The sequence below is a fragment of the Bombyx mandarina genome, chromosome A1 (assembly GCF_030267445.1).
Source record: "Bombyx mandarina strain Sakado chromosome A1, ASM3026744v2".
Lineage (NCBI taxonomy): Eukaryota > Metazoa > Arthropoda > Insecta > Lepidoptera > Bombycidae > Bombyx > Bombyx mandarina.
The window spans coordinates 6,557,771-6,573,476 of record NC_143234.1 but is presented as its reverse complement, the minus strand read 5'-3'; the positions used below and the strand labels follow the sequence as shown (position 1 = coordinate 6,573,476).

At 40.1% G+C, this 15,706-nt stretch overlaps 2 protein-coding genes across 7 annotated transcripts in view; one reads left to right on the top strand and one right to left on the bottom strand.

Moving 5' to 3' along the window:
- Nucleotides 1-9,146, bottom strand: part of LOC114248702 (epidermal growth factor receptor kinase substrate 8) — a 61,551-nt gene extending 52,405 nt beyond the window's left edge. For all 6 annotated transcript variants that reach the window (XM_028182060.2, XM_089739764.1, XM_089739763.1 and 3 more), the window contains exon 1: nucleotides 9,011-9,146. The gene's annotated coding sequence lies outside the window, so the exon portion shown is untranslated. The remainder of the gene's footprint in view (nucleotides 1-9,010) is intronic.
- A 106-nt stretch (nucleotides 9,147-9,252) lies between these two features.
- LOC114248701 (Na(+)/H(+) exchange regulatory cofactor NHE-RF2) lies at nucleotides 9,253-10,328 on the top strand. The gene has a single exon (XM_028182059.2). It carries the CDS (start codon nucleotides 9,302-9,304, stop codon nucleotides 9,806-9,808), a length of 507 nt encoding a protein of 168 aa, XP_028037860.2. The 5' UTR covers nucleotides 9,253-9,301; the 3' UTR covers nucleotides 9,809-10,328.
- Nucleotides 10,329-15,706: the final 5,378 nt, after the last annotated feature.

Here is a 15,706-nt window from a genome sequence, read left to right as displayed (position 1 = left end):
TTAGCTGTCAGTTGCGTTTTGTTATACCACGTTTTATGTCACGCCCCACGGGAACGTGATAAAAGTCCTTCTCCTGGTTCTAAGCTACCTCCCCACCAATATTCAGTCAAATCAGTTTAGCCGTTCTTGAGTTATAAATAGTGTAACTAACACGACTTTCTTTTAGATATATAGACAGATACCTACATAAATATGTAGATTTAATAGAAGACAACCCAGTAACCATTGCAGGTTTTGATTAAATAGCAATAGGTCCTTTTGAAAATGCCATGTAGTTAGTTCTTTAAGCATGTTATTGATTTCCTACTCAGCTAGTCGCGATCTGGTATACTCGAAGTGGTTCGGTGGTGGCTAACCAGTATCAGCGGGAGAAACCACGGAAAGAGATGCTAGAAAAGACGTAATTTTTTTCCCTACCTCTTCGCTCGTAGCCTAAGAGGCTATTCCAGCTACGCCCGGACGGGTGGGTAGGTGAGCTCATGGGCTCAATCTGAGAGAATTTGCTAACACTTGCTTTGCTAGCCCTAGCAAGAGCAGTGCTTCGCAGAATCTATAGCCGGCTTGGAATCGCGACCCACTGAGAAAATCCGGCGGGAAACTGAGTGGGCTGTGTCAATGGGTTAGTTCGCTTGTCTAACTCTTCGTCGTAATCGACGAGACATAAAAGCACTGAGCGTGAATCAAGGGGATCCGACAAGACATGTTTCGGGCAAAGGCGGCTTTGCGTTATAAAGTCGCGATCGGATAAAAAGACTAGGATGGTCGTAGTACACAGATATTTATATGTCTATAATAAAATCATCAGTTCTAAGTTTCTCCGCAACAAAAATAAATGGTCCAACTGTAAAACTAGTTGTCATTTACACCTGCGAAGCTTGGCCATTGGGAGATCCTCTAAATTAGTGCAGTAGAATGACTTCGAGCAGGGAGAGATGGCGGGGCATCGTGAGACGCATCAAGTCTGCCCCTTCCAACACTACATGACGATTACGACTAATCTGTCAAGAGTGACACGATTGAGAAGAAGAAGGTAATTATTATTCTCGCACATCAAGAGATATAGCGAAATAGAAAGCAACATACGAGGTCAAAACCCAAAAGGTTGTAGGTTGTAGCTACACAGGTTGTAGCTTTTTACTGGTGGTAGGGCCTCTTGTGAGTCCGCACGGGTAGGTACCACCACGATGAGTTTCGGTTTGAAGGGTAGGGCAGCCGTTGTAACTATACTTGAGACCTTAGAACTTATATCTCAAGGTGGGTGGCGCATTTACGTTGTAGATATCTATGGGCTCCAGTTACCACTTAACACCAGGTGGACTGTGAGCTCGTCCACCCAACTAAGCAATAAAAAAAAAACACAGGAATGAATGTGCGTATTGTTTAATTAACAGTTAGTTCTAATAATCAAAACATTCGAATGCATTGCAGCAGAAACATTTTTACTTCAAAACATTTGTGTGTTTTGAAAGTATGCAACGCGTTGCGTTACTGAATCATTTATTAATTATCATTGCACAATAGCTATTACATTGTTACCGTGAATGAAAACCTGTTTCAATTGTAAAATATTTATCGATAAATAAATGATTGCCGGTCAAATGGCATCACGGAAATTGTATACGCATTGAAGTCGTCAGGGCTTAACGGATAAGACTTTCAGAGCGTCTGGGAAATGTGACTAGCTAATGCTTTGCTAGCTAGCTAGCTAGCTAATGCTAGCGCGAACCGTCGATAGATCGACTCTGTATAAACTGCGGAGAATCGGAATACCGACTACCTATAGCTTTTTTTTTTCCTACCTAAGCTGGTGACCTTGAGAGGCTATTCCAGCGCAACCTTAACTAGTAGGTGAGCTCACGGGGCTCAAACCCGACGACGTTGCTAACACGAACCCTAGCAAGAGCCGTGCTTCGCAGAATCTACCACCGGATCGGAAACGCGACCCACTGAGAAGATTCGGCGAGAAACTCAGTGGGCTGTGTCTGAGGGTTAATTTACTCGTCGAGCCCTTCGTCGCAAGCGACGGGTTCGACGAGAGCGGTAACCGGTGCTTGAAGTACCTAAGAGCACCGTTAGTGGATCGGGAGGATCCGTCGACTATAGCCCAGTTTAATATGTATTATGTATCGACCTGTACGGTCGTGTCTTAGCGCACACATTTATAACGTTTTTAATAAGTTAATAATATTTATAAGACAATTTAAAATTGTTTTGCTGTTAATTTAGCATTGATTTTTGTATTTTTTTAAGTTAAAGTATTATATAAGGTACTTTTTTTACAAAAAATCTATAGCAATTTTTGCATATTAAGTCAAAATAAGCTCAGCACTAAAAGGGTTAAAGAAATACAATAAAATATACAGGTATTTGTTACTGTTTATAAAGGACATACATTTTAATGGCGTTCGTGTTGTAATGTCCAACGGAGCTTCATCTACAAATATAGTGCATTTAAAATAGTAGTTGATAAGTAAATAGCAGTGTCTAAGTAACGCTAATTTTTTATAGATAGACGAAAGGAAATATGTATATGAAGTTTCAAGCTAGCGTGTCAGCCCGTTCGCACGCTTGCTTATTTCGTAAGAATGACAAGGACAGTTGACGATCATGCCACATGCCAATCTGTACACGTAATTCCTAAGGAATGTTCGAAAAACGTAAACCGTGTTGGGGGACATTTCAAATGCATTTTTCAAAGGGTTTCTTATTATTCCATTTAAATAGCCTAGTAAGGTTTCGCTAAAGTAAATATCATCGTACCTATAAATGACCTCATAAAATATTAAATGCGTTTGACTTTTTGTCTGAATAGTTCCATTTGATATTTATTGTGTATTGGAATCATACTGAGTTTCTCGCCGGATCTTCCGATGCGGTGGTAGATTCTGCGAAGCACGGCTCTTGCTAGGGTTCGTGTTAGCAACGTCGTCAGGTTTGAGCCCAGTGAGCTCACCGACATGTTAGGGCGTAGCTGAAATAGCCTCTCAAGGCTATCAGCATAGGTAGGGGGGAAAAAGTCGTAGCGAGTTAGTGAGACAAAATTTTCGAGTAAAAAAAGTTCAATTTTAAATTACACTAGCGACCCGCCCTCGCTTCGCTTCGGAAATATTAAAACACACATGAAAACAAAAAAATAAAATAATTTTTTTTTTAAAAAAAGTACCCTATGCTCATCAGGGACAATGTCGGCTTCTAATGAAAAAATAATTTTTCAAATCGGTCCAGTAGTTTCGGAGCCTATTCGAAACAAACAAACAAACAAATCTTTCCTCTTTATAATATTAGTATAGATAAATTTTTAAGTCTGCCTTCTGAAGACAAGAAAAGAAAACGAAATTCTGATCTTAACGAAACCTGCCGTCTATAGGTTAACTTCTACAGCGAGATAATGATCTAAAATATTATTGAAATGACAATTAGTTCGGCTTACTTTAAGAGATTCCTAGAGGATTTCCAACTTGTCTGTCTGGATTGATTTGGATGAAGCAGAAAGCATAAATTAAATACGAATTCAAAAATTAAAATTTTGATAAGAATCCCGTCAATCACATTAAGACGTATTCACATTAGTATGCGAGAATTTTCTATATTAAAATCATCGTGAAAGTTGTTTTGTTTATTTAAGTTTACTTTCACATAATACTTTTAAATGAGCTTTGTGATTTGTAAGGAATTGCCTTGAGCACAATAGAGTATGTAGGTAATTATAAAGGGCTTAGAGGGGTAGAGATAATACGCTTTATTGCACACTAAAACACAATTTACATTCAAAAACAGTCAAAAAGCAGATATATTTGTACAATAGGCGGTCTTGTCGCTAAAAGCGATCTCTTAATTTATAGAAGAGGTTGTATTCATCATTTCATTGATTGTATTTGCGGTTAGTGTCGAAGACATACTACTAAGAAGATATACTTCGTTGCAAATGTGAACAAAACATTTTTTTTTGTTTTAGACAACTATTCCTTTAAACCCATCATTAGTTTTAAATGATTAAAATCAAATCAACGTCCGTTATTTTAATTCGTTTTAAAGGTATTCAAGTCGACCTTGTCACGTAACGACTTATTAAAACCGGTACGCAAATATTTGGAATTCATTCAACGCTTGCCTCCATTAGTACCTACCTATATATGTATATATAGTTACGTGTATTTATTTACCGTAACTTTGCTAAGCTTTTTTTTTATTGCTTAGATGGGTGAACGAGCTCACAGCCCACCTGGTGTTAAGTGGTTACTGGAGCCCATAGACATTTACAACGTAAATGCGCCACCCATCTTGAGATGTAAGTTCTAAGGTCTCAGTATAGTTACAACGGCTGCCCCGCCCTTTTAACCGAAACGCATTAGCGCTTCACGGATTCGCGGCAGACATAGGCAGGGTGGTGGTACCTACCCGTGCGGACTCACAAGAGGTCCTACCACCAGTAAAGCTTTGATTCTAATAGATTTACATTTAATTCATTCGGAGAATTAACTTTAATTAACAATAATAACTATCACAGAGGCACTCAGTACATTGATTTATAATGGTAAAAATACATTTTCGGTATTTCGATATCTTTACATTATTGTCTAAGTACTTAAAATGTTATGACTGTTTAAGGTCATTTAATATAATTAATAAATTATTTGGTGTGTATATTATCAAAAGCCGATTACTGGAGACACTTCGGGGGTCTTGATTGGAATTTTATATTGTTAGTAGGGTCGCATTATAACTTATAACCACATGTTACTTATAACCACTTATAATTTATAAGTCAGCACATGTGGTTCTACTCTCAGCTAAGAAGTCAGTGGTGGCAAATATTGCATTCATCCGATTATGTGGCAAATCTAGATTACGATTCCATTCATTATGACAACGATACGTCACAATAAGCTCTTATCGCAGCCACCGCTGATGGCACTCTTGACCCGTCTCTTGGAGTAGTAAGCAGTATTCGACGACCTAGGCATGTTTCTTTTTGCATTGATGGGTGGACTGTGAGAGTCCACCAGATGGTTAAGTGGTTACTGGAATCCATTGACATTTATAACATAAATGCCGCCACCCACCATGAGATATGAGTTTTAAGGTCTCAATATAGTTACAACGGCTGCCCCACCTTTTAAACCGAAACGCATTACTGCTTCAGGGCTAAAATAGGCAGGGTGTTGGTAGCTACCCTTGCGGACTCACAAGCGGTCCTACTACCAGTAAAAAATGAATTATTGAATTTAAATTACATATTATAAGCTGTATAGTAAATTGAATTATATGAAATCGAATTAAACGAGATGGGATGAAGACTAATTTAATTGAGATTTTGAAAATGAATTCGTAATCGGTATTCAATATTATGTTTCGCTTCAAAATTTGCGTTAATACAAATCATTCGCTACACAGGATGTATTTATCTCTGTATGTTATCGTAAGAAGGATATGTTGCGTGTTTAAACTATCTACATATTGTATGAAATACATTGTATTAAGTTAACAAAAATATCCGACGATTGACAAAAATAACAATTTATGTTTTGGTGTAGGTTTATACATGAATACAAAAAGAACAAACTCTTATTATTTTGGTAAGAAGTTTGTATAAGTTCCTTTCCTTTTTAGGTTTTTTCGGTCCTTCACTACCTAATCGATGATAGCCTAAGGGGCTATTCCAAATAGCTGTATAGTGTGAATAGTGAGCTCACGGGCTCAACCTGAGAGAACTTGCTAATACTGACCCTAGCAAGAGCAGTGCTCAACTGAATCTACCACCGGATCGGTATTGTGACCCATTGAGACGATCCGCCGAGAAACTCAGTGGTTTGTGTCTATGGGCTAGGTAGCACGTCAAACTTTATGGTCGAATTCGTCGGGTTTTACGAGAACGGTGACCGGTGCTTGGAGTCCCTAAAAGTACGGAACTGGATTAAGACAATCCGGTAGCAAATGCTTAAGGCAACGGTGACTTTGCGATTCCCGGTCGCCTGGGTTGGTTATCGTGAAGCAGTAATGCGTTTCGGCTTGAAGGAAGGGGCAGCCGTTGTAACTATGCTGAGATCTTAGAACTTATATATCAAGGTGGGTGGCGTATTTGCGTTCTAAATGTATATGGGCTCCAGTAACCACTTAACACCAGGTAGGCTGTGAGCTCGTCCACCCATACAAGCAATAAAAAAAAAATCTACCTCTGACCAGACGGCCACGATCGATAAATAGGTTTTCGTGCCACGACGCTTTAATGAGGTGACAATTTGAGCATTATAAAAAACTTTATTAAGCTTCTATATTATTCCATTCTTTAACTTATACTTCGAGAAATATACTGATATGAATATTACTGTTTACCTCATTATTGTGGCGTGTGTGATTCGATCTTTACAACCGAAATGATAAGTGAATTATCAGAACTATGGATTAAATGTGATAATTATAGGAATTACCCACTTCAAAAGTATGTTAAGGGTTATTTTCTGTAATGCAACAGAAAATCTAATATTAACACTCGTTTTGTAATAAATCAGTAAATATTTGTAAAGTTGACGTAGAATGAGGCCATATTTATTATCGGTTTTTATATTTCGAAAGGTTTGTATTTTATATATGTTAGTTTTTCGAAACTTACGAGTTACTTAGTGCTTATTAGGCAACATTTTTAAAGGGATAATTTTGAGAATGTGCGAAGAGGTTAATCAACTTGTTTCTCTAGTAATTTCTTAGGTTTTCTTCAGTTGTAGGCAAATTTTTTTTAGGTGTTAAGTGGTTACTGGAGCCCATAGACATCTACAACGTAAATGCGCCATCCACCTTGAGATATAAGTTCTAAGGTCTCAGTACAGTTACAACGGCTGCCCCACCCTTCAAACCGAAACGCATTACTGCTTCACGGCTGAAACCGGTGGTAGGTACCTACCCGTGCGGACTCACAAGAGGTCCTACCACCAGTGATTACGCAAATTATAATTTTTGCGGGTTTGATTTTTATTACACGATGTTATTCCTTCACCGTGGAAGTCAATCGTGAACATTTGTTGAGTACGTATTTCAATAGAAAAATTTGTACCCGCCTGCGGGATTCGAACACCGGTGCATCGCTACATACCTACGAATGCACCGGACGTCTTATCCTTTAGGCCACGACGACTTAAAAGTACATTTAACTACTTAAGTTAATCATGTTTCTGATGTTTCGAAACATTTTACTGTTTTTGTCGTCACGGACGTCTAAGGCGTTATTTATTCGTCGTCATTTCAATATATCGTTAACTACCGTCAATATTAAAAAAAAGGATATTTCTTTTGAATTTCTTTTCAGAACGAACTAATAGCTTCTTAAAACTTCGGAATGAAGATAATTATAGTAAAAAATCCGAGATTAAGCCGTATACGTAGTTGACTTCCACGGTGAAGGAATAACATCGTGTAATAAAAATCAAACCCGCAAAATTATAATTTGCGTAATCACTGGTGGTAGTACCTCTTGGGAGTCCGCACGGGTAGGTACCACCACCCCGCCTATTTCCGCCGTGAAGCAGTAATGCGTTTCGGTTCGAAGGGTGGGGTAGCCGTCGTAACTACACTGAGACCTTAGAACTTATATCTCGAGGTGGGTGGCGCATTTACGTTGTAGATGTCTATGGGCTCCAGTAACCACTTAACATCAGGTGGGCTGTGAGCTCGTCCATCCACCTAAGCAATAAAAAAAAAAAAGTAAGTAGGTAAGTAGTAGTTTTAAATGTGAACTTTTGGTTATCCAAAGAATAGCTTTAGTGTTCACGATATTTTCTTGTCCTTCCTCTTGATTCAATACGCAAGATTCATTCTTATTAATAACTCTAGTAAATCAACATACATGTAATTATGCATAGTTTTAATATTAATATAGTATTCATAGTTCTAAAAGTCAAGTTCTAGATGTAAATAAGCAAAGATAACATTATACAGATAATCTTCTCACTTCTGTTCGTTAAAAGATTTTCTCTCTATAGGTATATTTGTTTAGAGCTATTGACCAGTTTTAGTGTTACCAAATTAAATTATTTTTTATAATTAATAGATAGATTAAATAAATAAAATAACATTTAAGTGACAGTTGACGTTTTTTCGATAATTGGCCAAAATTTTACTCACTCAATACTTTTCCTTTTCAATAATTAATATAAAAATTGTAGTGAAACCAAAATAAAAGTAAGGACCAAACGAATACAAAATATATAGCTTAAAATTATTGTAACATTATTCAATTAGGCAATGGAATATTAATTTGTAGTTTAACAATATGCTGCAACTAATGAATTGTTCCACAGCATTAGTCACATTAGTATTGTCTACAGGAACTCCATATACGTCTTCTAACTGTCAATTCCATTCAAGCCATTCGTCATTGCATAAGTCCTGTTACTCAATCTATTAGTCCATTCAGTCGTCCCTGCTTTCGAATTCCTATTTTTCGTAACCCAAGATTAAGGGCCTAACGAATAGCTGTTATCTGATGTTTTGTGTTTACCATTGGTCATTTGTAATCAGTGTTATCAGGTTAGAGCCAGGCAACCGTGGCGAAGCATTGGCCGTGTGTGAGCGTCCTACCAGCGCCATCTATCGTTCATTAGCTTGCAACATCATTTTGTTAATGTTTTTCTTTGATTTTTTTTTAAATATTCACGTTTGTTTACGATATGTTTATCTTAAAACGTTCGCGTGATGTATTAATGCGTTAGCATTCTGATAACAACGTAATACGTTGTCACGGATACGGAAAATATACAACACAAAGGAATGTGGTCGTCACAAGTCGATGTGGCCGGCTGTTTCACACGGGAAACTGTTACAATTTCTCTCTCCTAAATGGCGGTTCGTTTTCTAGATTTCGTTCGGGTAAGTTTGTGCGATTCACAGACGTGGATACGGGAAAGCGGCGCGGCCTCGATCCTTGGCGGCGTGCGTCCGTTCTGACGTGTCGGACTGCTTGAAATCTGCAGTCCAACATCACCCTTAGCCCCCGAACTTCAAGTCTCGAGCTACTCACCCTTGATTCCGAAAATACGTTAATGTCACCGCACCCGCAACTCGTGGTTATGCACAACACTCGCGACGGCAGCTCGCGCTTCAGCGGCGATTCGGTACGCACTGGAAGAGGCCGCGGCGGCACCGGTCCTCTCCCGCACCCCGCGCCCCGCACACCTGAACAACGACAGCCTTCGCAGGTGCGCCCGCGGCGAGAGGGGCGAGGCTCCAAGCGAGGAGAGCGCGGCGCGGGCGGCCTGCTGTCAGTCCCCGAGAGCGCGCGGCACTGTTAGCGCGTACTCCGACCACCGACATGTCCGCGAACGGGTCGGCGGCCATCGAGCCACGACTGTGCCACGTGCGGAAGACGCCAGACTTCGACGGCTACGGATTTAATTTGCACGCAGAAAAAGGCAAACCCGGTCAGTACATCGGTAAGGTCGACGATGGCTCTCCGGCAGAAACCGCTGGCTTGAAGCGCGGAGACCGCATCCTCGAAGTGAACGGTCATAGTATCGCCGGCGAGACCCACAAGCAAGTGGTAGCTCGCATCAAGGAGCGACCTGATGACGCCGAGCTGCTGGTGATAGCACCGGCTCCGGGGGACCAGATGCCCGATTTGGACGTGCCGGTGCCGGAAAAGACCCCTCCGCCTAGCGAAGCGCCCCGGGACAGTCCGTCGCCGACCGAACCTCCTAAGCTGAACCTGCAGATGACCGCGGCCGAGATGCGAGCACATCTCGCCGCCAAGAAGAAGTTCGACCCTAAGAAAGTGCCGATGGACCTTAGGTCCAAGTTTGACATCGTGAAGAAACTGTGATGGTGCGTGATGAGTGTGCAGTGTGCATCGACTCGGCGGTGTTGTTGCTTGTTGTGCCGGGTCGTGCTGTGGCCCAGACCGGTCGCGTCCGCCGCGCCCCTCGCCCCTCGCCCCCCTCACACCGACACGGATAGCTTCTCGCGCGATTATCACATGAATGTACACAAATAATGTGGAACAATGACATCAGTTTGGAGTAAAGGTGCGGGCCGTTCTCGTCGCGGACGCGGCTTCGTATCGTATCGTACGATTTATTATGAATTTTATTTTACATCAATGTAAAATAATAATTTAACTTCCTCGAGAAATTGCCATTGATTTGTGTTATGTACATTAGTACCTATTCCGCCAGGGAGCGTATTATAGTTAACGTAATAATAAATTTATAATTATATGTAATTTATTATATGAATACAAATCGTTTTGATTTTATTGAATTGATTACATAAATGTGTAGTTAATAGTTATGGTTAAGTGCAATTATTGTTTTATTATTATGAATAAATTTGTTTTAAAAGCAGCCCGGTTTGTTCTTGTGGCTTTTGGTTTTAATAAGCAGTCTCACTTGTTTGTTTCCCACATCGCGTATGTAGCGAAATGTGAATTTCCATTTCAATATGTATGAAGTCAGGTACAGAATAAACTTAATGTGGTAACTTAGATTGTGATCACGTAGGAAATTGCTGCGAAAGTTAGCGGCGAGTGACTTACTGGAATTTCAAAACTGTTTCACCAATGTTTTCTTTAAATCGACTAGACGAGCACATGTTTAAAACAATTTGTTAGTTTAGTAGTGACTTATCCAAAATAAATTTGTTTGAACGCTTTTTTTTATCCTACCTACGCTGATAGCCTTGAAAGGCTATATCAGCTTTACCCTAACGCGTAGGTGAGCTTCCGGGGCTCAAGCCGGAGGTGTTGCTACCACTGGCCCTAGCAAGAGCAGTGCTTCGTAGAATCTACCACCGGATCGGAAACGCGACCCACTGAACGCTATAGAGATCAACGTACTACCAAGACGTGGCAACAGTGTTCGCATGTTATCAAATAACTTAATGACCGAAAAAGTTAATTAGCAGCTGAAAATTCGAAGATAATTTAAAATTCTATTATATATATACACTATTCTATTATATTCTATTACATACACGATAACAAGCATTGCTGAAAAATTACATCACGATTTAATGTTGAATGCGCGGACTAAATACGCGCGGTGTTTGTGCCCTGTGAGTCAGCGCGGTTGTTGACCCCAAGCTTGAGGCACGTCCATTGCGGGCTCAACATGAAATCATGACTTTGAGAAAGCGGCACGACATGAGAACCCTCTTGTCGTGTCCGCTGGAAATTACATAACCGATCCTGTAGACCGAATGGTTAATAGTCGACGTCGCCCAAAACACGACATTACGGATCCTCCCGATCCATTAACGGTGCTTTTAGGTACCACAAGCACCGGTCACCGTCCTAGTCGAACCCGTCGCTTGCGACGAAGGGCTTGACGAGCGAATTAACCCACAGAAACGACCCACTGAGTTTCTCGACGGATCTTCTCAGTGGGTCGCGTTTCCGATCGGGTGGTAGTTTCTGCGAAGCACAGCAACACTCCGGTTTGAGCCCCGTGTGCTTCACCTACATGTTAGGGCGAAGCTGAAATAGCCTCTCAAGGCTTTCAGCATAGGTAGGGAAAAAAAAGAAAAATTAAATCATTATATCGATGAGTAGGTATTAGTTTGAAGAAAAAATAATTTATTGTTTCCGTTGGGTGTATTAATGTCGTTTTCGCTTGGGGAACAATCCTCTTATGAGCTCCATGTAATTTAACGCCACGCCAATAAGATAAGATACCTTTACTTGTTGATAAGAAAACATTTTTGCGTATCTAAGTTTAATGATAAAATACTGTTCTGTACGTAAACTAGGTACCCAGATATAATAATAATGTTGGCGTGAATATAATTATGACGTATTTTCAACGGTTACATGACGTATAATGTGCAATTTAGCAATAATAGCAAATGTACGTCTAAATATTATCCACTGAACATGCTTACAATTTATTGTTTAAGATGTTCTTGCTACTAAATCAATATTTTAATTCTTGTCTGTTTTTTTTTTATTTCTTGTAAAAACGTGCAAATTTAGCGTGAAATAGACTATAATTTATTGCACACGAACAAAATAATACATGACGAATAAGACAAAAATGCAATCGACGGTTATATCGCTTAGAGCGATCTCTTCCAGACAACTACGGCGCGTGCAGTTGACATGTTTTTATTTTTATTTTTTTTACTGCTTAGTTGGGTGGATGATCTCACTGTCCACCCGATGTTAATTGGTTACCGGAGCCCATAGACTTCTACTATGTAAATGCCGCCACCCACCTTGAGACATGAGTTCTAAGGTCTCACTTTTAACTACGGCTGCCCCGCCCTTCAAACCGAAACGCATTACTGCTTCATGGCAGAAATAGGCAGGGTGGTGGTGCCTACCCGTGTGGACTTGCAAGGCGTCCTACCACCAGCAAACAAATCAACAATAGCTCTCGTAAATCAGTGAGGTACTTGTGTGCCTTTATATAAACACAATACATAATTAATAAAAAAAAAGATATATATAGTGTGAAATAAATAAACAATTTAATATTACAAAAAAACTATATTGTTCTTATAAAAACTAATCATTAAAATACCAGTACGTTGTGTATAAAATATGCAACGATTTTGAGATCGATTTTTTTTCAAACTTTATAAATCGATTTCAAAACTGGTTTTATTAACTTAACGGGAGTTTTTAAGCCTTGGCCTAATGGTTGAGGCCAGTGGAATAATCTTACCGAGTAGTGTGGCTCTGTTGAGCTTAAATCCACTGGCTAGTCAATACAGAAATCCAGATTTTTACCTCCCGATGTGGGAGGCGGTATAGTTATTGTAAATAACTGCTTGCTAGTTAACAGTCTTATTTATCTACATATAAATATATTTTTTGTGATTGAGGCATTACTGGTGGCCCATAGGCCTTTCCAGTTTCACAAGGATAGGTGAGCGAGCAAAGGCTCAGCCAGAAGTGGTGGGATTTGTTAACAGCTACCCGAGTGCCTACAAGGGAGACCTAGACCAGTTCCATAGTACAACTTCTGCCCTAGCCTTAAAACCTGAATGTGCTACGCTTGGCTTGTAATCCAAATCCTAAAGATCTAAAAATCTAAAGACCTAATTAAAAATAAAGATATGAAAATATGACTTGATTAAAAATAAATATTTACATTTTAAATGAATCTAAAGAATTAATTGCAAACCAATGGTGCAATGATTACATTTAGGTTATCCGAGGTCGCCTCTAAGCCCGCGTTGCACGACACTAAGGCTATCTATCAAGTTGATTAAAAACATACGTATTTCCCCATATGCGATCCAGTAGACCGAATGGTAAACAGTCGACGTCGCCCTAAGCACGTCATTACGGATCCTCCCGATTCATTAACGGTGCTTTTAGGCACCTCAAGCACCGGTCACCATCCTCGCCGAAACCGTCATTTGCGACGAAGTAACTCGACGAGTAAATTAACCCATAGACACAGCCCACTGAGTTTCTCACCGGATCTTCTCAGTGGGTTGCGTTTCCGATCCAGTGGTAGATTCTGCGAAGCACTGCTCTTGCTAGGGCCAGTGTTAGCAACACTCCCGGTTTGAGCCCCGTGAGCTCACCTACTCGGTGAATCTAAAATAACCCTTCGAGGTTACTAAAACCGGTAGGAATATAAAAATATTCGTATTTACTTGAAATACTTTTTGTTATTGTCTTTTTTTCGGAATAACCGCTGCGCGCGTCGCACATAAAAAGTGGTCATTCGGTCAGAGTGGCCCAGACACTGTCATTGTTTGCTCGGACTTAACGTTTGTTTCGTTTTACGCTGTCCATATTACACACCGAAATTGTTAGACGAGCGATTTATGTTTCAAATTCAAAGTGTATACGCTTTTATTAGCTTCAGACGCATGTATGTTTGTAACGGAATCTTTGAACATGATTTTGACCCTCTTCAAAGTGTCGGATTAACTCGAAATTTGGTATACTTATTAAGGACCGATGACAATACAATATTTAAAAAAAAAATGAAAAATAATAATTGAATAAATTGAAATTCAACGAAAAAATTAAAAATAAATAATAGTTTAAAAAACTGCATGGTATCAGTAGTTATAAATATTTTATGAACAGATATGAGTAGAAGGGTTAGTTCGATAATATTTTGAAATGCACCCCACACTTTTTTTTAATATAAAGTCATTTTTTCTTACACTATTTTTAATTCAATCATTTTTTTAATGAAATCAAGCGGCGTATGGCTGTTTCGAGGTCAGCCATGGACAGGCTGAAGAAAATATGGGGGAATCGAAATATCACTAAAGCCACTAAAATCAGACTTGTAAGAGCACTGGTCTTCCCCATTTTTCTTTATGCTGCTGAGACCTGGACATTGAGAGAAAGTGAGAAAAAGAGGATAGATGCTCTCGAAATGTGGTGCTGGAGAAGAATGCTGCAAATATCGTGGACAGAGTTCAGAACGAATCAGTCAATTCTACAGGAACTCGGCATCAAGCAGCGACTATCCTCCATCGTTCAGGGTCGCATTCTCACTTTCTTCGGGCATGTGTCGCGGCGGGGTGACGACTCAGTTGAGCGCCTTGTGGTGCAGGGCATGATAGAGGGTACAAGACCGCGCGGCAGATCACCGTTACGATGGACCGACCAAATAAAGGCAGCTCTAAACGGTCCCGTTAGCGAGTGCACAAGAAGGGCCGCGGTACGCGAGGAATGGCGACGTCTGGTGAAGCGCACCACCAACCAAAGTGATGACCACGACCACTCTGCCAAGAGTGCATACGACTGAGAAGAAGAAGAATTTTTAATTCAAATTTATTAAAATTTATTTTCTATTTTTTAGTTGGATTTTCTATAAAAGCGTATGTTGTTAGTTTTTTAGACTATTATTTATTAAGCTATAGTTCCGAGAACGCTGATTGAATGACAAAAAAAACGAAAACAATGGCGGGTCTTTGTAACTTTTTATTTCTATTGCTCTGGTAGATAGACGAGCGTACGGCCCACTTAATGGAGAGTGGTTATCGTTGCACAGAGATGTAGGCAATGACAGGGCCAAAGTCAAGCCTGTTTCTACTGCTAAGCTTTGCGAAATGGCTCTTTTAAATATGACTATGACGTTTTGTGGCAATAAAGAAAAGCATGATGCGTGCGGTACCGCAATAGATGCTCCTTTCGATCTATTAACACTATTATTAGACGCTTTCAGCTCTAACACTTGGAGCACTCTTATGGACCTCAATAACCATACTCGTCGAACACTACAAAAAGTTTAACGTGCAACCTAACCCATACATCAGTCCACTAGTTTTCTCGCCGGATCTTCTCAGCGGGTCGCGATTCCGATCCGATAGTAGATGCATTAGTAAAGCAGCTGCTCTTAATCTTTCAGGTTTCCTTTAGAGTCACTCGGGCACCTTTTATTAAGTCCCACCCTGACCTCCCACATCCCACCATATCTCATACCCATATACCATACCCATTACAAGTCCCACCCTGACATAGTGATACTTCGGCCTTCGGCCACCAGTAGTGCTTCCTACAAAAAGCACGCATAGTGGTTTTTGCCATGATACCCTCTTATCCCTCGTTCGTTTCTGATGATAGTACACCAAGTAAGTATAAGTAACATCAACCAGCCCATTTCTATGGCGACTTATCTTACGACTTATCTCTCAAGACATGCGACGGCATTTACGTTCTATTGCACTCTATTCTCTAATTCTACGTCCAAAGGCCAATTAAGACCAACCGTAAGCGCGAGTAATAAAAAAGACGGCTTTCCCACCC